General features: G+C 47.6%; 1 protein-coding gene across 1 annotated transcript in view; it reads left to right on the top strand.

The window, feature by feature from the left end:
* Positions 1-27,913, top strand: part of TMEM59L (transmembrane protein 59 like) — a 283,368-nt gene that overhangs the window by 55,820 nt on the left and 199,635 nt on the right. Inside the window, exons 2-3 of the mRNA XM_063914725.1 lie at positions 8,793-8,898; positions 27,585-27,679. Of these exons, the coding sequence (XP_063770795.1) occupies positions 8,793-8,898; positions 27,585-27,679 (201 nt within the window). The remainder of the gene's footprint in view (positions 1-8,792; positions 8,899-27,584; positions 27,680-27,913) is intronic.

Here is a 27,913-nt window from a genome sequence, read left to right as displayed (position 1 = left end):
GACTGCTGGTCAAGTAACAGGGCTAACATTAAAGTTACACAAGTAGCTGTCTGTAGTGCCTAGGCTATAGGCTTATATTGGACTGGGCATGATTAAACAATTGTATTATTCGCATCGCCTAATGTATCAATGTATTTTGTATTGAGAAGCATGTCTGTGCATGTCAAATGGTAGAAAGTTACCGTAATTGATCTGCTAGAATGTGCTCATATCCACCAGAAGTTCAGAGACAGATACTAATTAGCCCTAGAATCCTGTGTATGGGACAGGAATTTGTGAATAACACACAGCAGAGATCCAATTTACAGACCCCCCAGAAACAACTGGGCAGCAGAGTGTGGAGTGTCTTTCCTGGCCTGGTGTGTACCCGAACCACAGTTTGTTTATCCAGGAACTAGGTTTCAAGCTTCAAACAAAGCTGTAAAGATAAGGCAATCTTCCCCTTTCAGAAGGGCTCAGAAACCCCAAAGGGTAAACTGAAACTCAACCCACTTTTGGGAGAGTTAAAGGAATCCCAAGAGGGGAGGGGTGGGGGGGCTGAGGGTGAGCTGCAGCATGACTTTTAAATATGAGAAGCTCAGACAAAAAGTTTGTCATTATCTTTGAGCTGGCATCCAGGGAGAGGCTGGGGCCTATACTGTCCAGAATATGAAGAGAGACCTCTCTCTACAGCGTTCTGTACTACAGGTGACTAGGAAGTTTTTTTCTCTTCCTATTTTATTTCTTGAAATTGTAATTACTTGTGTAAAAATATTAATCTTAGTTCTGAATTCTGTGTTTTCACACCCAAGTGCTGAGAGGCTCGTGTTACCTAATTTTTACGTATTAATAATTGTGTTTGGGGGTGAAAGCAGGAGCTCTCCCTGGGTTTGACCCAAAAGGTACTTCTGCTGGTGGCAGTTACCGCATTGTTTTACCACACACACTGAGGTTATCAGTAAGGTCTCACATGCAGCGTTCTCAGATTGGTGTCTCTAGGGAATCGCTACGCTTGGAATCATGACACTTTCACAAAATATAATAAACTGTACAGTTGCGGCAAATGTTCTGCATCAGTTCACATTATGGTTTTATGCAGTTATGTTAATGCTGCTATTGTGCTACTATAAGGTGTTGTTCTGTATTTTGTACATATTTTAGTTTAGTTTTTAAATATGTATAATTTTTTTATGATATCAAGCAGTTAAAAAATATGGCTTCAAAAACTCCACTGAAGAAATACAACATCAGTGCAATTTGATTATGTTCGAGTGGACAGCAGCTGACCAATCAGATGTTGTTTGTTGAACAAATATCATTTGGCATTTGATAGAAATAGCTTGAGCATGCTGTTCTTTGGCATTTGGAAGTAACTCACCTCAACAATGAATCTCTCAAGCTTGTCAAGGAAATCACCTTTAAATAATATTTCTAGCAGTACAAGGCAATATTGCAAATAAAGTTAACTGTAATCAAGTGTCACAAATGCCAAATAATGTGCCGAATCACCTGGGCTAAAGAATATCAGTCATGGACCATTCTACAGTGGAATATAATTAGTTATTTTCTCTGATAGAAGTCATTTTTGTTTATTTAGAATCCGAGCAAGATTCTATAAATTACACTTTCCACTGGACTGTCTCAATCTGACTGTGAAACATCCTGTGCAGATTATGGTTTGGGACTGTGTGTCAGCAGCTGGTATTGGTCATCTTCATATTTTTGACGAAATGATGAATATGCAAAAATACTGTAATGTTGTCAGTAACAGGATGCTTCTTTTAGCTAATATTTCAGGAAGGTGAATGCATTCTTTAAAGACGACAGTGCACTATTTAATTAGGCAAATAAATATTTTGAGACCCATCAGATCAGCCAATTTATTGGCCCAGGCAATCAATGGACCTCAATCTGATTAAGAATTTGTGGCACAAAATTGATTACGAGATGTCTAAAACCATATCAGCAATAGCAACCAAAAGAAAACGGATTATAGAATCGGATTGTCACTATCAAATTACTGGAAAACATTGTATACTCTGTGCCAAAAAGCTGAGCTGCAATCAAGGCTCAAGGGTAGCCAATTGAATATTAATAACTTTACCATGTATTTGCAAGTATTTAATTTGACTAAATATTGTATATTTCAGTTCTGCCCATGTCAGGTACAGTGATGAAAGGACAGTAAAATCGCAAGCATGCCTAACTTGGAGAGTGCTAGGAAGGTTATAGTATATGGTAACTTTATTGTAAACTATGTGAAAGATGCCAAAGTGTAGATTAGTATGTCAAGGGGTTGTTTCCACAAACATCTTGTACAGTAGTTTGGGTAGCTGTTAAACAACCCACATGATTGATTGTAAAAATAGCCATAGTATCAGATTCAGAAAGGATAAAAGACATGTTGACATAAGTTGAACTTATTTCCTGCAGAGGTGAGGAGGCTGACAGTGCTGGTTCCTCATGCCGAGACTACTTTTTTGCAGATATAATATGTACAGAGAGAGTGAGATTTGGGTGGAGTGTTTTCAAACTGAAATTTAAATTGCAGTGCACAGTGTAAAAATAAAGCAGCCAGTATTTACCCTGCATAGAAAAAAAATAAGGTCTGAATTACACCCTTTATTTTTAATTCTTCATTGCTATTTTTCCTGTCATTACAAAATACAATTTTCTGCAGCGGGGTACACTGGGGTTCCACAGGGAAAACATTGGGGTGTAGAGTTGGATCTTGATCCGAGGCACCAACAGGCTAAAACCTTTGACTGTTCCCAGGATGCATAGCGCTGCCTCCTCTATAACCCTGCCTCCATGCACAGGAGCTCAGTTTGTAAGTTGGTGCCTGCAATACAGGCAGCTAACGGAGGGCTGCGCTAGGCAACCCTGAAAAGAGATGAAGATAGAAGACTTCAAGGGCCGCAGCACAGGCACTTAAAAGTGCTATATGTCATACTGACATATCGTGCTGCGGCTCCCTCACCTCCCTCAGCGGCGCTGTATACTCCCGCGCCCTGGTTGCCGGGTACTTAGAGCGGAGGGCTCCGGTTTTCTTCAGGGCACACACACTTGCCGCTGCTCTCCAGGATCGCGTGGGTGCATCATAGGGAGGAGGTAAGTGGGTACCCCCAGTGGGACTTGCTGAAAACCGTGATCCGGCGCGGTCTCTAGGAGACGGCCCGCGCGCGCTGGCGTGGAGACTGTGGCCGTACAGAGACCCCACTTGACCACAAGGGCAAGGACACAGGTCGGATTCCCTAAAAATCTGTTTTAATAGGCCCTACAGTACCCGGTGGTGAAGTCCAGCAAGGGGATAAGGCTCTGACCTGTAGCCCCTCCCCCAGCCCCAGGCGCCATTTACTGCAAATGTTCCTGCCCTGGAACTGCATCTCTGTCTCCCTCACTCCCTGTCAGCGTTTGGGCGCCATTACACACATGCAGATCTGATTCTGGGACTGCTGGGCAATGTCTCCTCTGTAAAGCCGCCTGCATCATCAGCGCTGTGCATTTACAGGACACTTAAGTATTCTACATGTCATTTAGACAGTGTCAGTTAAGAACAAATGCATAACTACAGGGATATTTAGTACAAGTATCCTGTGATATACATTCAGTCTTTACTGTGAATTGTTATATCTATATACCTACATAGCTTTACTTAGTAGTACAGTACTAAGTATTGCTAGTCCAGTGCAGTTTTATTGTTGTTTGTGATAATTTCTGCATTGTACATGTGACTGTGTGTGTGTACCTATAGCTGTTGTGTGATCTCTATTCCATGTATCTCACACATATTGCTATCCCTATATTCTGTACCCTGAAGGGGGCTCTGTGCGTCAGGGTCCTCATATACATTAATATAGTGTTTCACAGGATATACTACTTTGGTATTTTTCTCTCTGTTTTATAGTCACCACATACTTCTTAAATCCTCTGTTTGTGCTCTACTTTGCAGTCACACTATACAGGGTTTTTTTTGTCAGGTAATTTGTCTGCTTATATTGTACTATTACACCCTAAGGTTACGCTTACAAATAATGTCTGCTAAACAGGATGGTAGATCCATGGCTGAACCTGCACCATACAGTGCTGATGCCACAGATTGCCTGGAGGAAAACATAGCAGCTGAAGGTTCGGGTACTGGTGGTTCTATACCCCACAGTCAGTCTGCAGCAACGGGGGCAAATCAAGACCCACCTTGGGCTGCTTTCTCTAATTTACTGACTACGCTTGTAACTAGACTTGTGCCCCTTGTGGGATCTCCTGTGCAATTACAGCCACATATTGTCCCTGCAGTTAATCCATCATGGGCAGACAAAACACTGTCCTCTCAGTTACAGCAATTAAATCAGTCTCTGGCTAAGCAAAATCCTGACCCTCGCCCGCCTAAGACCAAAGTATCATCTAAACGGGCTATTACTTCCTCACAATACACATGTTTCGGATGCTTCATCCGATGAAGATGGGGCTTACATTGACCCTTCAGACACTGATGTAGAATCTCTGACACAGGTGGATGTTCCTGACCTTTTGGAGGCTATCAGGCTGATTCTTCAAATTGATGATGACGAAGAGCCTCCAGATACCTCTAAGAAACCAGATAAGTTTAAACGTCAGAAGGTTACTAAATTAGTTTTACCCCATTCTGACCAGTTGGTTGACATAAGTCAGGAATCCTGGGAATATCCAGGAAATACATTTTCCCTGTCTAAGAAGATGCTAGCTCGTTATCCCCTCTCTGCAGAGTTAAGTAAAAATTGGGAAACACCACCGCCGGTGGACTCACAATTCGCGCGACTGGTGGTGTCCACTGCTCTGCCTGTCACTACTGTCACCTCGCTGAAGGAACCGATGGATAAGCGTGTGGAGGGTTGCTTGGAGTCCATTTACACTCTTGCAGGAGCTGTGCATAGGCCCACTATTGCGGCCTCTTGGGCGGCAAAAGCTATTGAAGCCTGGGTTCAGGAAGTTGAAGCGGAACTACCGTCGGATTTTCCTGATAATGCTAGACAATGTCTTTCATATATTATTACAGCCTCTCATTATATTCAGGAGGCGGCATCTGATGCATGTGTCCTGGCAGCCAAAACATCTAATACGTCCATTCTGGCTCGTTGGATTCTCTGGCTGCGGTCCTGGTCTGTAGATCTGGACTCTAAAAAGACCTTGGAGGTGATCCCTTTTAAGGGAAACATACTTTTTAGGGAAGATATCAACAAGATTGTTGCTGACTTGGCATCAGCTAAGACTGCATATCTGCCTAGTACTTCTCCTTCGGCTCCGAAGGCTAAGAGTACATCCTTTTGTTCCTTTCAACCTCCAGGTAAAGCAAAGGGTCAGGCGTACCCGAAACAGGCTCGCACTTCCAAATCCACTAAGCCCAAACCTAAACGTGCTTGGGCTGCCCGTCAGCCTGCTTCCAAAACAGACAAGCCTGCTGCATGACGGGGTGGGGCTCCCCCTGGGTAATCCCAGGGTGAGAGGCTGACTTCTACTTTTTGCTCAGGTATGGTTACAGACCACTTCAGACGCCTGGGTAAGGGAAGTCGTCACAAACATCCCTTCGGATCAGGTAAAAGCAAAAACTCTCCATTTGGTGGTACAATCTCTCCTGGATACAGGAGTGATAATGCCGGTGCCTCTGGCCCAGAGAGGCAGGGGGTACTATTCCACGCTGTTCCTAGTCCCGAAACCGAATGGGTGCTCTCGGCCCATTCTCAACCTAAAGTCTTTGAACAAATTTGTGAAAGATTCCAAATTCTGTATGGAGACTCTTCACTCTATTGTTCTGGCTTTGGAGCCCAAAGACTATATGGTATCCCTGGACATACAGGATGCTTACCTGCATATACCTTTTGCCATATCGCATCAGCAATACCTGCGGTTTGCTATTGGCAACCTACATTATCAATTCCGGGCCTTGCCTTTTGGACTGACCATGGCTCCGCGAATCTTCACAAAGGTCATGGCGGTTACTCCGCCATCAGGTATCTATAATTCTGCTGTATCTGGATGACTTGTTGATCCTGGCAAACTCCCCAGGTTCTCCTCTGTCATCTGGAACTGATGGTCCAATTCCTGCAAGCCCACGGGTGGCTCATCAACTGGAAGAAATCATCCCTGGTCCCTGCTCAGAGCATGGTGCACCTGGGAGCACTATTGGACACCCACAACCAACGGTTGTCTCCAGAGAAGGTCCTGAATCTTCAGGACAAGATAAAATGCTTCCTCTCTCGCCCACGTGTGTCAATACACTTGGCGATGCAAGTACTAGGCCTCATGGTGTCGGCTTTCGACATGGTGGAGTACGCTCATTTTCATTCTCGCCCTCTGCAGAGATTGATACTCTCCAAGTGGGATGGCCTACCTCACCGGATCACGACTCACATGATCTCCTTGACTCCGTAGGTCCGCCTGTCACTGACCTGGTGGGTACAGGACCAGCAACTGAGCAGGGGTCATCCCTTCTGGATCTCCAACTGGGTCCTTCTGACGGCGGATGCCAGTCTGCGAGGTTGGGGCGCGGTGTTGAAGCAACACTCTCTTCAGGGTCGGTGGACCAGGGAGGAATCACTCCTCCCGATAAACATTCTGGAATTGCTTGCAGTGTTCAATGTGTTGACACTGGCCCTGTGTCTTGTAGAGAACAGACCTGTTCAAGTACAGTCAGACAACGCCACCACAGTGGCATACATAAATCATCAGGGCGGCACTCGAAGCTGCATGGCAATGAACGAAGTGTCAAAGATCCTTCAAAGGGCAGAACGCCATCTGCCAGCCATGGCAATGTTCATTCTGGGAGTCCTAAACTGGAAAGCAGACTTCCTCAGTCGTCAGGACATACACGCCGGAGAGTGGAGACTCCATCCAGAAGTATTTCAACTCCTAGTGGACAAGTGGGGCCTACCAGATGTATACCTGATGGCGTCGCGTCACAATCACAAAGTTACGGTCTTCGGAGCAAGGACAAGGAATCCTCAAGCAGCGTTCGTGGACACATTGGCAATTCCATGGAACTTTCGGCTGCTGTACGTGTTTCCTCCGGTGTCACTTCTGCCCTGGGTAATACGGAAGTTCAAGCAAGAAGGAGGAATACTACTAATTGCTCCAGCGTGGCCCCAATGGCATTGGTTCTCAGGCCTGCAGGGTCTCTCGATAGACCGTCGTCTTCTGCTTCCACAGTGCCCAGACCTTCTCGTTCAGGGCGCTTGTGTCTACCAGGATTTGGCCCGGCTGGCTTTGACGGTGTGGCTCTTGAAGCTTCAGTTCTGAAGGGCCAAGGATTTGAATGAGGCAGTCATTCAAACTACGTTGAAGGCCCGTAAACCGTCTTCTGCTCGGATTTATCATAGGATCTGGAATTCTTGCTTTGCTTGATGCGCATCTAACAATCATGACGTATACAAGTTTATTATTGCCAAACTTTTGGCTTTCCCTCAACAGGGCCTGGACTTGGGCCTTTGTCTGACCTCCCTCATGGTTCATATTTCTGCCTTGTCGGTATGGTTTCAGAGAAAAATTGCTACTGCCTGATGTTCATACATTCACTCAGGGTGTTTTACGGATTCAACCTCCCTATGTCCTGCCTGTGGATCCTTGGGATTTGTCGGTTGTTCTGGAGGCCTTACAAGACTCTACATTTGAACCTCTTGACTCTGTGGACCTTAAGTGGCTTGCTCTTAAGGTCTTGTTTCTACTAGCTATTGCCTCTGCTAGACGGGTTTCAGACTTAGGTGCCTTATCCTGTCGGTCATCCTTTCTGATTTTTCACCGTGACCGGGCGGTTCTCCGAACTCGTCCTGGTTAATTGCCTAAGGTGGTGTCGGCTTTCTACCTTTACCAGGAGATTGTGGTTCCGGCCTTTACCTCTCCAGGTTTATCCTCCAAAGAGCGGTCTTTGGATGTGTTATGGGCTCTCCGTATTTATGTGAAGAGAACAGCTTCGCTTTGGAGATCTGACTCTCTCTTTATCCATTTTGGTTTTCACAAACGTGGCTGGCTTGCGAATAAGCAGACCTTGGCTTGATGGATTAGAATGGTGATTGCACATGCTTATGTACAGGCTGGCCATCCAGCTCCTGATATCCTCAAAGCCCATTCTACTTCTTGGGCGGCCTGCCTTGGTGCGACCCTTGAACAATTGTGCAAGGCGGCTACGTGGTCCTCAGTGAACACGTTCATAAGGTTCTATGCCTTCGATACTTCCGCCTCCCAGGATGCCTCCTTTGGACGCCGGGTTCTTGTGCCCGCTACAGTGCGTCCCCTTCCATTAGGAACTGCTTTAGGACATCCCCAATGTAATTCCCTGTGGAATCACAGTGTACCCCGCTGCAGAAAAGGAGATTTAGGGTAAGAACTTACCTTTGTTAAATCTCTTTCTACGAGGTACACTGGGTTCCACGGGACGCCCACCATGACACACTTAGCTTCTTTGGTTTGTATGCCATTAGCCGCTGATACCTTCTCCTGTTGTGAGAATGTGGTGTTTGTGGCTACTAACGGTTGTTGTCTCTTTTACCTGCTACTGCATTGGACTGGTTAACAAAACTGAGCTCCTGTGCACGAAGGCGGAGTTATAGAGGAGGCGGCGCTATGCATCCTGGGGACAGTCAAAGCTTTTAGCCTGTTGGTGCCGCGGGTCAAGATCCAACTCTACACCCCGATGTTATCCCTGTGGAACCCAGTGTACCTTGCAGAAACAGATTTAACAATGGTAAGTTCTTACCGTAAACCTCCTTATATTACATTTGGAAAGGGAGGAAATTGACTGAATTGGGGTTAAAAATAAATAACTGAATAAATTTATCTTCTGACAGGATGATGTTCTTGGTGCCTGTTACAGAGGATGTAGACTTTTCTCCATCTGTCACTTTGTGGATGTCACTGCTGATTTCAACAGCACAAGAGCTGAATGCGAGTCAGGTAAGATAATACACTTATAATAATAGGTATGATCCCTGGGTCTGGGACTGAGGGTCGACAGCACAAAAGTCGACACACCTTAGGTCGACGCCAATTGGTCGACACACCTTAGGTCGACATGGACAAAAGGTCGACATGGACAAAGGTTGACAGGAACAAGGTCGACATGGAAAAAGGTCGACATGAGTTTTTTATGTTTTTTTGGTGTCGTTTTCTTCGTTGAGTGACCGGGAACCCCAATTAGTGCACCGCGTCCCCTCGCATGGCTCGCTTCGCTTGCCATGCTTCGGGCATGGTGCCTTCGCTCCGCTACCGCTTCGCTCGGCACACTTTACCGTTCCAATCGTAGTCCACGTGGATCGTTAAGTATGAAAAGGTTCGAAAAAAGAAAAAAATCGTGAAAAACTCATGTCGACCCTTTTCCATGTCGACCTTGTTCCTGTCGACCTTTTGTCCATGTCGACATTTTGTCCATGTCGACCTAAGGTGTGTCAACCAATTGGCGTCGACCTAAGGTGTGTCGACCTTTGTGCTGTCGACCTGGAGTCCGGATACCATGATCCCTATACCCCTTTTTGGGACAATGCTAGACTCCCTGAACTGGGCAGCCCTTGAGGGCAGTGGTTTTGACCAAGTTATGGAATGGCTGCATTGGGCCATATTTATCAAGATTCTCTCCTTAAAACTTTTGACCAGATTAATCTGGAATTCCACACTCAACTGTTTATGTGCCCAGTTTGGGGGCGCTTAACGTTGTATATACATTTCTCCCATGAAGACGCTGCTACTCTCTTTAAGGGGGCTCAAAACTATCTCTGGTCTCTGTTACACCATAAATTAACGATTTTTCCCTGCGGATTTGTCATTGTCTCTGAAACTTAAATGGGAGGAAGATTTGGGGTCCTCGCGGAAAAACAATGGTCACAGATTAATACTAACAAATACACTTTTTTGTTAATCATAGAATATATTCTACTCCTCCCAGCCTCTGTCACATGGGTTTCAGGATTAATTCAGGTTTTGCCGCCCCCTGAAAGCAGCAACATGTCAATCATGCTGCAGCTAAGGTAAGACTGCGAACAATATCACAGGACCCGCTCTACGTGAACATCAGTCACGAAAGTAAAACTCAGCTTACTAGTTCAGGCTTCCGGGAACAGTGCAGCCGCATCCAAGAAAGCAGCTACTGACCTTGGCATGGCCATAACATGGGTCCAACAGCCGCCCTCCCTACTGTAATGCTGGCATTAATCATGCTACAGCTTAGGGGGCACTGCGACAATAGTCACAGACACATGCGAAATACAGATCCTGCGGAAGTGCAGATCGACCAACATCGGAGATGTATGTAAACCATTGTGTTTGCGTACATCTCTGAATTCGCCCCTAACCGTTTCTGACTGATGGCAGCCCCCAACAGATATCCACAAACAGTTTGTGCATTAAAAAAAAGTACAGTGCATCCAGAAAGTATTCACAGCGCTTCACTTTTTCCACATTTTGTTTTGTTACAGCCTTATTGCAAACTGGAATAAATTTATTTTTTCCCTCAAAATTCTACACACAATACCCCATAATGACAACGTGAAAAAAGTTTTTTTGTGAGATTTTTGCAAATTTCTTAAAAATAAAAAACTAAGAAATGACATGTACATAAGTATCCACAGCCTTTGACATGATGCTCAAAATTGAGCTCAGGTGCATCCTGTTTCCAATGATCATCCTTGAGATGTTCTTATTGCTTAATTGGAGTCCACCTGTGGTAAGTTCAGTTGATTGGACATGATTTGGGAAGGCACACAGCTGTCTGTATAAGGTCCCACACTTGACAGTGCATGTCTGAGCACAAACTAAGCATGAAGTCAAAGGAATTGTCTGTAGACTTCAAAGACAGGATTGTCTCGAGGCACAAATCCGGGGAGGGGTACAGAAAATATATCTGCTGCTTTGCAGGTCCCAATGAGCTCAGTGGCCTCCATCATCCGTAAATGGAAGAAGTTCGGAACCACCAGGACTCCTCCTAGAGCTGGCCGGCCTTCTAAACTGAGCGATCGGGGGAGAAAGACCCTAGTCAGGGAGGTGACCCGATGGTCACTCTGTCAGAGCTACAGCATTCCTCTATGGAGAGAGGAGAACCTTTCAGGAGGACAACCATCTCTGCACCACCAATCAGGCCTGTATGTTAGAGTGGCCAGACAGAAGCCACTGTCAGGCTCCGGAGCCCTACCTCCGGAGGGTGCTCCCAGGGGTTGCCGTCCTGCTGGTTGGCGCGGCTGCGGCGGCAGGAAGCTGCTGGTGGCGGGTCCTCCTGGACGGATGTGGGGCTGCCGGGGTCGGGGGTCTGGGGAGCTGGGCACTGCAGCGGGGATCGCTGCGGTAAGGTCCTCCAGTGGTGACACAGTATAGTGTGTCAGAGACAGAAGCTGGCTAAAGCTGTGTGCTAACAGATGAGTATGTCTCCTGTGCTGGGGGCAGCCATGTTGGAGACCAGAGCATTACCAATTAAGTTCCCATTCTGTGTCCAGCCAATCCTGCGTATTCTCCCCTTACAAAAGGGGGCTGGCTCAGAGGGAGAGTGCCAGTGCTTCAGTTTACCTCCTTGTGAAAGGTTCTCCAGCTCTGTGCTCCCAGGTTACTTCTGGTGCCCTGATCCTGGTTGCTCTCATCTATTGGTTACCTAAATGCTGCTGCAGTCTTGCTAAGTCCGTTGCCACTCACGGTAGAGCTCACGGGGTCCCAGGTCGTAGAGGAGCTCCATGTGCTAACGGCGGTTCTCGCAGACGCCTTCATTTCTTCAAAGTCCAAGTTCTTCAGCCTCGTCTTTCAATCACAAATCACAAGTCTTCATTTCTTCAAAGTCCAAGGTCTTCAGCCTCGTCTTTCAATTACAAATCACAGTCTTCATTTCTTCAAAGTCCAAGTTCCTCAGCCTCGTCTATCAATCACAAATCACAGTCTTCATTTCTTCAAAGTCCAAGTTCTTCAGCTTTGTCTTTTAATCACAGTCTCCAGTTCTTCTGTACCGGAGTTCTTCAGCTTCACTCTTCAAGTCATTTAACCATAGACTCTAATTCTTCCAGTTTCATCAATTTCTCCAATATTCGTGTACAGCCTGTTATTCATTAAAACTACAGTTATCTTCCTACGGAGTCCTTCTTTCTCTTACGTCCTAGAGGATGCTGGGGACTCCGTAAGGACCATGGGGTATAGACGGGCTCCGCAGGAGACATGGGCACTATAAAGAACTTTAGATGGGTGTGCACTGGCTCCTCCCTCTATGCCCCTCCTCCAGACCTCAGTTAGATCCTGTGCCCAGAGGAGACTGGGTGCACTACAGGGGAGCTCTCCTGAGTTTCTCTGAAAAAATAATTTTGTTAGTTTTTTTATTTTCAGGGAGCACTGCTGGCAACAGGCTCCCTGCATTGCGGGACTGAGGGTAGAGAAGCAGTCCTACTTAAATGATAGGCTCTGCTTCTTAGGCCACTGGACACCATTAGCTCCAGAGGGTCGGAACACAGGTCTCACCCTCGCCGTTCGTCCTGGAGCCGTGCCTCCGTCCTCCTCACAGAGCCGGAAGATAGAAGCCGGGTGAGTATAAGAAGAAAGAAGACTTCAAAGGCGGCAGAAGACTTCAGATCTTCTCTGAGGTAACGCTGCGCGCCATTGCTCCCACACACAACACACACAGCGGGCACTGAAGGGTGCAGGACGCAGGGGGGGGGGGGCGCCCTGGGCAGCAATAATAAACATCTAGGGACTGGCTAATATGTATATAGGCTGCGGAGGCAGTATATTCTATAATCCCCCGCCAGTATAGCAAATTTGAGCGGGACCGAAGCCCGCCGCTGAGGGGGCGGAGCTTGATCCTCCAGCACTAACCAGCGCCATTTTTTTCCACAGCACACTGCAGAGAAGCTGGCTCCCCTGACTCTCCCCTGCTGAACACGGTGACAGAGGGCAAAAAAGAGGGGGGGGGGGCACTTTTAATTAGCGCAGTGAGTGTATATTTATATATTATATATAAAAGCGCTGTTTTGTCTGGGACTTTTGTTTCCAGTGTCAGTTGGCGCTGGGTGTGTGCTGGCATACTCTCTCTCTGTCTCTCCAAAGGGCCTTATTGGGGGAATTATAGATATATCCCTGAGTGTGTGGGGGTGTCGGTACGCGTGTGTCGGCATGTCTGAAGCAGAAGGCTCATCTAAGGAGGAGGTGGAGCAGATGATTGTGGTGTCTCCGTCGGAAACGCCGACACCTGATTGGTTGGATATGCTGAATGTTTTAAATGCAAATGTCTCTTTATTACATCAGAGGTTGGACAAAGCAGAGTCCAGGGATAGAACAGGGAGTCAATCCATGGCTTTGGATGTGTTGCAGGGCCCTTCAGGGTCTCAGAAACGTCCCATGTCCCAAGTAGCAGACACGGATACCGACACGGATTCTGACTCCAGTGTTGACTACGATGATGCGAGGTTACACCCAAGGGTGGCCAAAAGTATTCATTATATGATTATTGCAATAAAGGATGTTTTACATATCACAGATGACCCCTCTGTCCCTGACAAGAGGGTACACATGTTTAAGGAAAAGAAACCTGAGGTAACCTTTCCCCCATCTCATGAGCTGAACGCGTAGTTTCAGCGTGACAGCCGCCCCTTAGTAAAAGGCTCATGGCAGACCGCCTGGAGTTTGCCAAAATACACCTGAAGGACTCTTAAGGCCCATACACACTTGACGATAAAATGAACGACGTCGTTCATTTCAGCCCTCATCAACGACGTCGCTCATTATATCGTCAAGTGTGTATGCATCCGACGACCACCGATGCGCGGCCCCGCGGGACGTTAACGACCCTCGCTTATCTGTGGAGCATGTATGCTCAATTTCCACTATGGTCGTTACCGACCAGAGACGTCGTTGAATGTGTATGGTGTGAAAGACCAACGACCAAGCCACTGTTCACCAGCCCTGTTCCCAGCTCATTATTTTAATAAACTGTTCAGCTTGGATGCTTCAACGATGAATGGTCTATGGTCTTTGGTCTTTCGTCTTTGGTCTTTCGTCTTTCGTCTTTGGTCGTTGGTAGTGTGCATGCTCATGTCGTTTGCTCAGCTGTTCAAGGGAAGTCGTTAACGACGGTCGTTAACGATGTGTGCATCGTCAAGTGTGTATGGGCCTTTAGACCATGAGAAACAAAATTCTCTGGTCTGATGAGACAAAGATTGAACTCTTTGGTGTGAATGCCAGGCATCATGTTTGGAGGAAACCAGGCACCGCTCATCACCAGGCCAATACCATCCCTACAGTGAAGCATGGTGGTGGCAGCATCATTGCTGTGGGGATGTTTTTCAGTGGCAGGAACTGGGAGACTAGTCAGGATAGAGGGAAAGATGAATGTAGTAATGTACAGAGAAATCCTGGATGAAAACCTGCTCCAGAGTGCTCTGGACCTGAGACTGGGGTGATGGTTCATCTTTCAGCAGGACAACGACCCTAAGCACACAGCCAAGATATCAAGAGTGGCTTCAGGACAACCCCGTGAATGTCCTTATGTGGCCCAGCCAGAGTCCAGACTTGAATCCGATTGAACATTTCTGGAGAGATCTGAAAATGGCTGTGCACCAACGCTTCCCATCCAACATGATGGAGCTTGAGAGGTGCTGCAAAGAGGAATGGGTGAAACTGCCCAAAGATAGTTGTGCCAAGCTTGTGGCATCATATTCAAAAAGACTTGAGGCTGTAATTGCTGCCAAAGGTGCATCAACAAAGTATTGAGCAAAGGCTGTGAATATTTATGTACATTTGATTTCTCAGTTTTTTATTTTTAATAAATTTGCAAAAATCTCACTAAAACTTTTTTCACGTTGTCATTATGGGATATTGGGGGTCATTCCGAGTTGTTCGCTCGCAAGCTGCTTTTAGCAGCTTTGCACACGCTAAGCCGCCGCCTACTGGGAGTGAATCTTAGCATATTAAAATTGCGAACGAAAGATTAGCAGAATTGCGAATAGACACTTCTTAGCAGTTTCTGAGTAGCTCCAGACTTACTCGGCATCTGCGATCAGTTCAGTGCTTGTCGTTCCTGGTTTGACGTCACAAACACACCCAGCGTTCGCCCAGACACTCTTGTCGTTCCTGGTTTGACGTCACAAACACACCCAGCGTTCGCCCAGACACTCCTCCGTTTCTCCAGCCACTCCCGCGTTTTTCCCAGAAACGGTAGCGTTTTTTCGCACACACCCATAAAACGGACAGTTTCCGCCCAGAAACACCCACTTCCTGTCAATCACATTACAATCACCATAACGAAGAAAAAACCTCGTAATGCCGTGAGTAAAATTCCTAACTGCATAGCAAATTTACTTGGCGCAGTCGCACTGCGGACATTGCGCATGCGCATTAGCAACTATTCGCTCCGTTGCGACAAAAAAATAACGAGCGAACAACTCGGAATGACCCCCCTTGTGCGTAGAATTTTGAGGAAAAATGTATTTATTTCAGTTTGGAATAAGGCTGTAACATAACAAAATGTGGAAGAAATAAAGCACTGTAAATACTTTCCAGATGCACTGTATTCCAATGAAGCAAGGATGCCACTGTTTACAGAGAGCGTCGTATTGAGCTAGCTTGGAGCTCTTCAGTAATCTTCCTGACAATTAGGTTAAGGCGTAGGGTCTAATGATGGTAAGTGGTGAACGGACAGTAAGGAGTATCATCCGACGCTCAAGGCTCCTGACGTATTTCTGTGTCTCCTGAAACGTCTATCAAAGGATAAATGAGCTTTGGCACTGATTTATCTGTATCTTTTTTAGTGTTTCTGTATATAACTGTGTAATAAATAAATACTTAGTATTAATAACCATATTTCTCTGACGTCCTAAGTGGATGCTGGGACTCCGTAAGGACCATGGGGAATAGCGGCTCCGCAGGAGACTGGGCACAACTAAAAGAAAGCTTTTGGTCTAACTGGTGTGCACTGGCTCCTCCCTCTATGACCCTCCTCCAGACTTCAGTTAGAATCTTGTGCCCGGCTGAGCTGGATGCACGCTAGGGGCTCTCCTGAGCTCCTAGAAAGAAAGTATATTTTAGGTTTTTTATTTTCAGTGAGATCTGCTGGCAACAGACTCACTGCGACGAGGGACTAAGGGGAGAAGAAGCGAACCTACCTGACTGGAGATAGTATGGGCTTCTTAGGCTACTGGACACCATTAGCTCCAGAGGGATCGAACACAGGACCCGACCTCGATCGTTCGGTCCCGGAGCCGCGCCGCCGTCCCCCTTACAGAGCCAGAAGCATGAAGATGGTCCTGGAAATCGGCGGCAGAAGACTTCGGTCTTCAACAAGGTAGCGCACAGCACTGCAGCTGTGCGCCATTGCTCCTCATGCACACCTCACACTCCGGTCACTGATGGGTGCAGGGCGCTGGGGGGGGGCTCCCTGAGCAGCAATATGAATACCTTGGCTGGCTAAAAATCACAATATATAGTCCCAGAGGCTATATATGTGATAAATACCCCTGCCAGAATCCATAAAAAAAGCGGGAGAAAAGTCAGCCAAAAAAGGGGCGGGGCTATCTCCCTCAGCACACTGGCGCCATTTTTCCCTCACAGCTCCGCTGGAAGGATCGCTCCCTGGCTCTCCCCTGCAGTTTCAAGCTACAGAAGGGTAAAAAAGAGAGGGGGGGCACTAAATTTAGGCGCAGCAATATATATTTATAAGCAGCTATAGGGAAAACACTCAGTTATAGTGTTAATCCCTGTGTTATATAGCGCTCTGGTGTGTGCTGGCATACTCTCTCTCTGTCTCCCCAAAGGGCTTTGTGGGGTCCTGTCCTCTGTCAGAGCATTCCCCGTGTGTGTGCGGTGTGTCGGTACGGCTGTGTCGACATGTTTGATGAGGAGGATTATGTGGAGGCGGAGCAGATGCCGATAAATGTGATGTCACCCCCTGCGGGGCCGACACCTGAGTGGATGGTTATGTGGAAGGAATTACGTGACAGTGTCGACTCCTTACATAAAAGGTTTGACGACATACCAAATATGGGACAGCCGGCTTCTCAGCCTGTGCCTGCCCAGGCGTCTCAAAAGCCATCAGGGGCTCTAAAACGCCCGCTACCTCAGATGGCAGACACAGATGTCGACACGGATACTGACTCCAGTGTCGACGACGATGAGACTAATGTTACTTCCAATAGGGCCACACGTTACATGATTAAGGCTATGAAAAATGTGTTGCACATTTCTGATGTTACCCCAGGTACCACAAAAAAGGGTATTATGTTTGGAGAGAAAAAACTACCAGTAGTTTTTCCTCCATCTGAGGAGTTAAATGAAGTGTGTGAAGAAGCGTGGGCTTCCCCCGATAAGAAACTAGTAATTTCTAAAAGGTTACTAATGACGTACCCTTTCCCGCCAGAGGATAGGTCACGTTGGGAAACATCCCCTAGGGTGGATAAAGCTCTCACACGCTTGTCAAAGAAGGTGGCACTACCGTCTCCGGATACAGCCGCCCTAAAGGAACCTGCTGATAGAAAGCAGGAGGCTATCCTGAAGTCTGTATATACACACACAGGTATTATACTGAGACCAGCTATTGCTTCAGCATGGATGTGCAGTGCTGCAGCTGCGTGGTCAGATTCCCTGTCGGAAAATATTGATACCCTAGACAGGGACACTATATTGCTAACCGTAGAGCATATTAAAGACGCAGTCTTATACATGAGAGATGCACAGAGGGATATTTGCCGGCTGGCATCTAAAATAAGTGCAATGTCCATTTCTGCCAGGAGAGGGTTATGGACTCGGCAGTGGACAGGTGATGCAGATTCTAAAAGGCACATGGAAGTTTTGCCTTATAAGGGTGAGGAGTTGTTCGGGGATGGTCTCTCGGACCTCGTTTCCACAGCAACAGCTGGGAAGTCTGCATTTTTACCCCATGTTCCCTCACAGCCAAAGAAAGCACCGTATTATCAGGTACAGTCCTTTCGGCCCCATAAGGGCAAGCGGGTTAAAGGCGCGTCCTTTCTGCCCAGAGGCAGAGGTAGAGGGAAAAAGCTGCAGCATACAGCCAGTTCCCAGGATCAAAAGTCCTCCCCCGCTTCCTCTAAGTCCACCGCATGACGCTGGTGCTCCACAGGCGGAGCCAGGTACGGTGGGGGCCCGTCTCAAAAATTTCAGCAATCAGTGGGCTCGCTCACGGGTGGATCCCTGGATCTTTCAAGTAGTATCTCAGGGGTACAAGCTGGAATTCGAGACGTCTCCCCCCCGCCGTTTCCTCAAATCTGCCTTGCCAACAACTCCCTCAGGCAGGGAGGCAGTGCTAGAGGCAATTCACAAGCTGTATTCCCAGCAGGTGATAGTCAAGGTGCCCCTACTTCAACAAGGACGGGGTTACTATTCCACAATGTTTGTGGTACCGAAACCGGACGGTTCGGTGAGACCCATTTTAAATTTGAAATCCTTGAACACATATATAAAAAAATTCAAGTTCAAGATGGAATCGCTCAGGGCGGTTATTGCAAGCCTGGACGAGGGGGATTACATGGTATCACTGGACATCAAGGATGCTTACCTGCATGTCCCCATTTACCATCCTCACCAGGAGTACCTCAGATTTGTGGTACAGGATTGTCATTACCAATTCCAGACGTTGCCGTTTGGTCTATCCACGGCTCCGAGGGTCTTTACCAAGGTAATGGCCGAAATGATGATACTCCTTCGAAAGAAGGGAGTTTTAATTATCCCGTACTTGGACGATCTCCTGATAAAGGCAAGGTCCAGGGAGCAGTTATTAGTCGGGGTAGCACTATCTCGGGAGGTGCTACAACAGCACGGCTGGATTCTAAATATTCCAAAGTCACAGCTGGTCCCTACGACACGTCTACTGTTCCTGGGGATGGTTCTGGACACAGAACAGAAAAAAGTGTTTCTCCCGGAGGAGAAGGCCAAGGAGCTGTCATCTCTAGTCAGAGGCCTCCTAAAACCAAAACAGGTGTCCGTGCATCACTGCACGCGGATCCTGGGAAAGATGGTAGCTTCCTACGAAGCAATTCCATTCGGCAGGTTCCATGCAAGAACCTTTCAGTGGGACCTGTTGGACAAGTGGTCCGGATCGCATCTTCAGATGCATCGGCTGATAACCCTGTCTCCAAGGACCAGGGTGTCTCTGCTGTGGTGGCTGCAAAGTGCTCATCTTCAAGAAGGCCGCAGATTCGGCATACAGGACTGGGTCCTGGTGACCACGGATGCCAGCCTTCGAGGCTGGGGGGCAGTCACACAGGGAAGAAACTTCCAAGGACTATGGTCAAGTCAGGAGACTTCCCTACACATAAATATTCTGGAACTGAGGGCCATTTTCAATGCCCTAAGTCAGGCAAAACCCCTGCTTCAAAACCAGCCGGTACTGATCCAGTCAGACAACATCACGGCAGTCGCCCATGTAAACCGACAGGGCGGCACGAGAAGCAGGACGGCGATAGCAGAAGCCACAAGGATTCTCCGATGGGCGGAAAATCATGTGTTAGCACTGTCAGCAGTGTTTATTCCGGGAGTGGACAACTGGGAAGCAGACTTCCTCAGCAGGCACGACCTCCACCCGGGAGAGTGGGGACTTCATCCAGAAGTCTTCCAACTGATTGTAAACCGTTGGGAAAGGCCACAGGTGGACATGATGGCGTCCCGCCTAAACAAAAAGCTAGAAAGATATTGCGCCAGGTCAAGAGACCCGCAGGCGATAGCAGTGGACGCTCTGTTGACACAAGTGGATGTACCGGTCGGTTTATGTGTTCCCTCCTCTTCCTCTCATACCAAAGGTACTGAGGATAATAAGGAAAAGAGGAGTAAGAACTATACTCATTATTACGGATTGGCCAAGAAGAGCTTGGTACCCGGAACTTCAAGAAATGATCTCAGAGGACCCATGGCCTCTGCCGCTCAGACTGGACCTGCTACAGCAGGGGCCCTGTCTGTTCCAAGACTTACCGCGGCTGCGTTTGACGGCATGGCGGTTGAATACCGGATCCTGAAGGAAAAGGGCATTCCGGAGGAAGTCATTCCTACGCTGATTAAAGCTAGGAAAGAAGTGACCGCAAACCATTATCACCGCATATGGCGAAAATATGTTGCATGGTGTGAGGCCAGGAAGGCCCCAACGGAGGAATTTCAGCTGGGACGTTTTCTGCACTACCTACAGTCAGGGGTGACTATGGGCCTAAAATTGGGTTCCATTAAGGTCCAGATTTCGGCTCTATCGATTTTCTTCCAGAGAGAACTGGCTTCACTACCTGAAGTTCAGACTTTTGTTAAGGGAGTGCTGCATATTCAGCCCCCTTTTGTGCCTCCAGTGGCACCTTGGGATCTTAACGTGGTGTTGGATTTCCTAAAGTCACATTGGTTTGAGCCACTTAAAACCGTGGAATTGAAATATTGTTAGGGTCTCCTGCTCTGTGCTGCCACGTCGTCATGGCAATCGGGAGACAAGTGCTAGCGGAGTAACCTGAGCGTAGCTGATACTCCGGTTCGGGTCTTTTGCTGTGCAGTGGTTACAGGCTCTGTGCACGGCAGGGGATCCGGTGCTGGTTTTTGTGCTCACAGTCTGTGAGGTCTGAGTGGGGCGTGGACAGCACCTGCTATATAAACCCTCTTCTCAGGTTAGGCAGATGCTGCTGAATCTTTGTTGGTTAGTCAGTTCCTGAAAGCTAGCTAGTACTGTGTAAACTTTGTATTTGTTTGTTGCTTACTGCAAATAGGCCTTGGGATTTGGTATTACACTCTGCCAATCCAGACCTAGCAGTGAGACTGGAGTCAGTCGTTTAACTTGCTGGGGTTCTTTTGCTACTCTGTGAACCTAGCAAGTTTGCGGCTGTATTCTCAGACTTGCCTGCCAAAATCCTTTCTCACTGTGCAAAGTGTTCAGGTGTCAGTTTAGTGGCAGTAAGCTGAACCAGTGCACTGCAAGTGAGGACTAGGATTGTGGAGACTCTCCTTGTGTCTATTATTCCATCTCTGACCAAGGAGTTTACTGCCACACCCGTTGGTAACCCTTTAGGGTTTTGCTGTTGCCCTTAGCAACAGCATTTCGGGTTCTCTACGTATTAAATCACTACATCTTGCTTCTTTCCATCTGAGCATTTCTAATACTAGGGAGACACCCAGTTTCTTAGCCTTTGGGCTTCTCTGTTCACTTTGTGTTTATTTTGTTACCCTATCACCTTCTGTGTATGTAATGTCATATTCCCCAGTCTGTCTGTGAGTTCATTTGTTTTGCATCCCTCACCGTTCAGACACCACTACATTCCTGCTGGCACTGGTGTGCATAACATATTCAGCAGCCAAATACTCCTGTTGAAATTTTGTGGGAATATGGAGCATACCCCTCAAAATACTTTGCAACAGGTGGTCGATCAGGTGCAGGTCCTGACTCGACAATTTAATGATTTGTCCATTAAAATGCACACCTCGCAGGCCGCTGGCGGAGCTCCCGCAGCAGCAGTACCTTCAGGGGTTAAGGAGCCGAAAGTAAATCTCCCGGATCGTTTTTCTGGAGATCGCTCGCAGTTCTTTTGTTTCAAGGAGAGCTGCAAGCTATATTTCCAGCTTAGGCCTCAGTCTTCTGGGTCGGAGATTCAGCGGGTGGGCATAGTGATTTCCTTGCTACAAGGAGACCCACAGGTCTGGGCATATGGGTTGCAGCCTGACTGTCCGTCGCTTAAAAGTGTTGATGCTTTTTTTACGGCACTGGGCATGTTGTATGATGACCCTGACAAGACGGCCTCAGCCGAGGCTCAGATTCCGATCCTTAAGCAAGGGCGAAGGCCAGTTGAGGTTTATTGTACGGAGTTTCGGAGGTTGGCCCATGATACCCAGTGGAATGACCCAGCCCTGAGACACCAGTACCGAAGAGGTCTTTCTAACCAGTTAAAAGACCAACTGGTACAATATCCCTTGCCTGATAGCTTGGATCAGCTCATGCAGTTATCCATTCGGGTGGATAGACGGCTGAGAGAGCGCAGGCTTGAAAGGGAGACCGAGGTTTCCTTCTTTCCCAAGGGAACCTCAGACTCTGAGGAATTTTCCGAGGAGCCTATGCAGATTGGGGCTACCCGCCTCTCCTCGCGTGAGAAGACGCGGAGGAGACAGCAGGGGTTATGTTTGTACTGTGGGAATAAAGGTCATGTGGTAGTATCATGCCCAGAAAAGCCGGAAAACTTCAGGGCCTGAGGGTGATGGGAAATATCCTGTCAGGTCAGAAGTCGGAATTTCCCAAGAAGACTATTATCATTCCGGTGACCTTGAAGATCCTCGGTCAAACTGTCAAGACTGAGGCCTTTGTGGACAGTGGGGCCGACGGGGTTTTTATGGACCGCCAATTCGCCCTGAAACACTCTGTTCCCTTAGTACCCTTGGCATCGGAAATTGAGATTTGTGGGTTAAACGGGGAACCATTATCCCAGGGTAAAATTACCTCTTGCACTAGCCAGATTTCTTTGTTTATTGGAGCCACACACTCTGAAAAATTGTCCTTTTATGTGACTGTCTGTACTTTTGCCCCATTGGTGTTGGGGTTACCCTGGTTAAGGGCCCACAATCCTCAATTTGACTGGGTCTCTGGGGAGATTCTTAGTTGGGGTACTGATTGTTTCAGGAGTTGCTTGAGCCTTCCAGTCAGGCTTTCGCAGCTAAGTTTGCCAGGATTGCCAGGATGTTATGCAGATTTTGCGGACGTGTTCTCCAAAAGAGTTACAAAGGTACTACCTCCCCATCGCCCCTATGACTGTGCCATTGATTTGTTGCCGAATGCTAAGCTTCCCAAGAGCAGGTTGTACTCCCTGTCACGTCCTGAGACTCAGGCTATGGCAGAGTACATTCAGGAGAACTTGGCTAAGGGATTTATCAGACCTTCACAGTCTCCAGTTGGGTCGGGGTTCTTCTTCGTGGGTAAAAAGGACGGTTCATTGCGACCCTGCATCGACTTCAGGGAATTGAACCGTATCACGATTAAAAACTCATACCCACTGCCTCTCATTTCGGTCTTGTTTGACCAGCTTCGTACTGCCACCATTTTTTCTAAGATTGACCTACGCGGTGCGTACAATCTAATCCGAACAAGAGAGGGGGATGAATGGAAGACTGCCTTTAATACTCACTCAGGGCATTATGAATATTTGGTGATGCCTTTTGGGCTCTGTAATGCCCCGGCAGTCTTCCAGGACTTCATGAACGATGTGCTCAGGGAATATTTGGATAGATTCTTAGTTGTATACTTAGATGACATCCTAATCTTCTCCCATTCCCTGGAGGAACATCGGAAGCATGTACGCTTAGTCCTCCAGAAACTCAGAGACCACCGGCTTGGGGCGAAGCTGGAGAAGTGCGAATTTGAAGTTCAGCAAATCGCATTTCTAGGATATATTATCTCCCCAGAAGGTTTCCAAATGGAGGGTTCCAAGGTACAGGCAATCCTGGATTGGGTGCAGCCCACTAGTTTGAAGGCGCTTCAGCGTTTTCTGGGCTTTGCGAATTTTTATAGACGATTTATCGCTGGATTTTCGTCTATAGTGGCGCCCTTGGTGGCACTCACTAAGAAAGGGGCGGATGTTGCTCACTGGTCTTGTGAGGCCAAAGCGGCTTTTGCCCGTGTCAAAAGGGCATTTGTCTCGGCCAAGGTGCTGCGACACCCAGATCCAGAGCGTCCTTTTGTGGTGGAGGTGGATGCCTCTGAGATGGGTATTGGCGCAGTGCTCTCTCAGATGGGGGTGGCTGATAATCGCCTTCATCCCTGTGCTTACTTTTCCCATAAATTTTCGCCTGCCGAGATGAATTATGACGTGGGTAACCGGGAATTGTTGGCTATTAAGGATGCACTCAAGGAGTGGAGACACTGGCTTGAGGGGGCTAAGTTTGTGGTCTCAATTCTCACCGACCATAAGAATTTGGCATATTTAGAGTCAGCGAAGCGCCTCAATGCCAGGCAGGCACGATGGGCTTTGTTTTTTGCTCGCTTTAATTTTTTGATAACATATCGCCCTGGGTCAAAAAACATCAAGGCTGATGCGCTCTCGCAGAGTTTTGCTCCAATCCAGGAGACCACCGAGGAGCCATTGCCCATTGTGTCCCCATCATGTATTAAAGTGGGCATTACCCAGGACCTCCTGTCATTAGTCCTTAGAGCACAGGAGCAGGCTCCTCCAGACCTTCCGGTAGGTCTTTTGTTTGTGCCTCCTAGGTTGAGACAGCGAGTGTTCCTGGAATTCCATGCCAAGAAGTCGGCAGGTCACCCGGGTATTGCCAGAACTCGGGAGTTGCTATCTAGGGCGGTGTGGTGGCCCTCGGTGGCTAGGGATGTGGATCAGTGGGTTCGGGCATGTGACATCTGTGCCCGAAATAAGACTCCTAGAGGGGTTCCTGTTGGCCCATTACATCCACTCTCTATTCCATCTAAGCCATGGACCCACATTTCAATGGATTTTGTGGTGGACTTGCCCAAATCCTCGGGAATGACAGCCATCTGGGTTGTCGTTGACAGGTTTTCGAAGATGGCGCACTTCGTTCCATTGGTTGGGCTGCCATCGGCCAGACGCCTGTCTGAATTATTTATGCTGCATGTTGTGCGCCTCCACGGGTTGCCACTTGATGTGGTCTCTGACCGCGGATCCCAGTTTGTGGCCAAATTCTGGAGGGCATTTTGTTCCAATCTCCAGATTTCTGTCAGCTTGTCGTCAGGCTACCATCCGCAGTCTAATGGGCAGGCTGAAAGGGTGAACCAGTCCTTGGAGCAGTTCCTCAGGTGTTATGTTTCCAAGTGTCAGACTGACTGGGTGGCTCATCTGTCCATGGCGGAGTTTGCCTATAACAACGCGGCTCACTCTGCTACAGGGATCTCTCCCTTCCTTTGTGTGTATGGGCATCATCCTAAGGCCAATTCTTTTGACTCCCTGGACTCCACGCCTGGTGGTTCCTCTGTGGTTTCGGTCCTTAGAGGTATTTGGAGGAAAGTGAAGAAAGCCCTTGTGTCTGTGTCATTAGTGACCAAAAGGGTTTTTGATAAGCGGAAAAGACCCTGCAGCTTCAAATTAGGAGACTTCGTCTGGTTGTCTACCAAGAATTTGAAGTTGAGACAGCCATCTCATAAGTTAGGCCCCCGGTTCATCGGTCCTTATAAGATCACTAGGGTCATCAATCCGGTGGCATTTCAGTTAGATCTACCCCGTTCTTTGGGTATCAATAAAACATTTCATTGTTCCCTTTTAAAACGGGCGATTAGTAATCCTTCTTCCAGTGGAAGACCTTCCCCTCTTCTGATACGTGGCCAGAGGGAGTTTGTTGTTGAAAGGATTCTTGACTCCAAGATGGTTCGGGGTTGGCTGTCATTTTTGGTGCACTGGAAGGGGTATGGCCCGGAGGAGCGGTCGTGGGTGCGCAGTTGTGATCTTCATGCCCCCAGACTGTTACGATCTTTCTTCTCGCAGTTCCCCGATCAACCCGGTGGTAGGGGTTCTTTGACCCCTCGTCAGAGGGGGGGTACTGTTAGGGTCTCCTGCTCTGTGCTGCCACGTCGTCATGGCAATCGGGAGACAAGTGCTAGCGGAGTAACCTGAGCGTAGCTGATACTCCGGTTCGGGTCTTTTGCTGTGCAGTGGTTACAGGCTCTGTGCACGGCAGGGGATCCGGTGCTGGTTTTTGTGCTCACAGTCTGTGAGGTCTGAGTGGGGCGTGGACAGCACCTGCTATATAAACCCTCTTCTCAGGTTAGGCAGATGCTGCTGAATCTTTGTTGGTTAGTCAGTTCCTGAAAGCTAGCTAGTACTGTGTAAACTTTGTATTTGTTTGTTGCTTACTGCAAATAGGCCTTGGGATTTGGTATTACACTCTGCCAATCCAGACCTAGCAGTAAGACTGGAGTCAGTCGTTTAACTTGCTGGGGTTCTTTTGCTACTCTGTGAACCTAGCAAGTTTGCGGCTGTATTCTCAGACTTGCCTGCCAAAATCCTTTCTCACTGTGCAAGGTGTTCAGGTGTCAGTTTAGTGGCAGTAAGCTGAACCAGTGCACTGCAAGTGAGGACTAGGATTGTGGAGACTCTCCTTGTGTCTATTATTCCATCTCTGACCAAGGAGTTTACTGCCACACCCGTTGGTAACCCTTTAGGGTTTTGCTGTTGCCCTTAGCAACAGCATTTCGGGTTCTCTACGTATTAAATCACTACATCTCGCTTCTTTCCATCTGAGCATTTCTAATACTAGGGAGACACCCAGTTTCTTAGCCTTTGGGCTTCTCTGTTCACTTTGTGTTTATTTTGTTACCCTATCACCTTCTGTGTATGTAATGTCATATTCCCCAGTCTGTCTGTGAGTTCACTTGTTTTGCATCCCTCACCGTTCAGACACCAGTACATTCCTGCTGGCACTGGTGTGCATAACAAATATCTCACGTGGAAAGTGGTCATGTTGTTGGCCTTGGCCAGGCGTGTATCAGAATTGGCGGCTTTGTCATGTAAAAGCCCTTATCTGATTTTCCATATGGATAGGGCAGAATTGAGGACTCGTCCCCAATTTCTCCCTAAGGTGGTATCAGCCTTTCATCTGAACCAACCTATCGTGGTGCCTGCGGCTACTAACGACTTGGAGGCTTCCAAGTTGTTGGACGTAGTCAGGGCCCTGAAAATTTATGTTTCCAGGACAGCTGGAGTCAGAAAGACTGACTCGCTATTTATCCTGTATGCGCCCCACAAGTTGGGTGCACCTGCTTCAAAGCAGACTATTGCTCGCTGGATCTGTAGTACGATTCAGCTTGCACATTCTGCGGCTGGACTGCCGCATCCTAAATCGGTGAAAGCCCATTCCACGAGGAAGGTGGGCTCTTCTTGGGCGGCTGCCCGAGGGGTCTCGGCTCTTCAACTTTGCCGAGCAGCTACTTGGTCGGGGTCAAACACATTTGCTAAATTCTACAAGTTTGACACCCTGGCTGAGGAGTACCTAGAGTTTGCCCATTCGGTGCTGCAGAGTCATCCGCACTCTCCCGCCCGTTTGGGAGCTTTGGTATAATCCCCATGGTCCTTACGGAGTCCCAGCATCCACTTAGGACGTCAGAGAAAATAAGAATTTACTCACCGGTAATTCTATTTCTCGTAGTCCATATATAACGGGTGCAGTGTGTGCGGTGACCACGTGCCCCTGGGTCCAGGGGAGCCCACGCCACACACCCTGCACCTATTTTTTCAATACCTCCGCAGAGTCCTACGGAGAGATGGTGCGCAGGTCTCTACCCCCTAATGCACAGAGTCACTGCACTGCCTGCTAGAGAGTAGGGGGCCATACGGAGACTGTACATGGGCCCCCTCCTCTCTTAATACGCCCCTGGTTGGCCTTACTGTGTGTTTTAGTTGTTGCTCAAAGAACTAGGTTCAATTTCTTATGTATTCCTTATGTAATAGAAAGGTACTGCAGAAAATGGACTCCTTTTACATGTTAAATGTATAACATGTAAAAGGAGTCCATTTTCTGCAGTACTTTTTTTTTTATTGTAAAATACATTAAGTACCTGTTTTCTTGTCATGGTCTATTTATCTATTTATTTAGCATTATTTGGAATCCCCCTATTGTGATGAATAACTTCATTTTGCAATATGCTTATATTAACGTAAATTGTTGTTGGTCCAATCATGAGAATTATGTCCCCATTCTCTGTTTTATAGCCTGTGTTGAAGCCTATGCCAAAACAGATGAGCAATATGCCTGCACCACTGGGTGCAGAAAACAACATGCTGAAGTTGAAAATCAGAAGGAAAAGGTATGTGCTAAGTGTAGTTATATTGAGTGTATGTATAAAACTAGCATCACCAGGATAGTTAAAAAACAGAGGGGAAATGTGAATTTAGAATCTGTATTATGGCTTGCTCTCTTTGGTTTTCTGGATGGTTGCTTGGTTGGTTTGTTTTTCTTCTGTCTAATGTCCATTGCAAGTTTTGGGGACTGCGTCCTTCTCTGTTCTAGGCATACACAATTAGTGGTTACATTTCAAACA

Source organism: Pseudophryne corroboree, chromosome 1 (assembly GCF_028390025.1).
Source record: "Pseudophryne corroboree isolate aPseCor3 chromosome 1, aPseCor3.hap2, whole genome shotgun sequence".
Classification (NCBI taxonomy): domain Eukaryota; kingdom Metazoa; phylum Chordata; class Amphibia; order Anura; family Myobatrachidae; genus Pseudophryne; species Pseudophryne corroboree.
The sequence above is the reverse complement of the archived record's forward strand: the minus strand, read 5'-3'. Positions and strand labels throughout refer to the sequence as shown.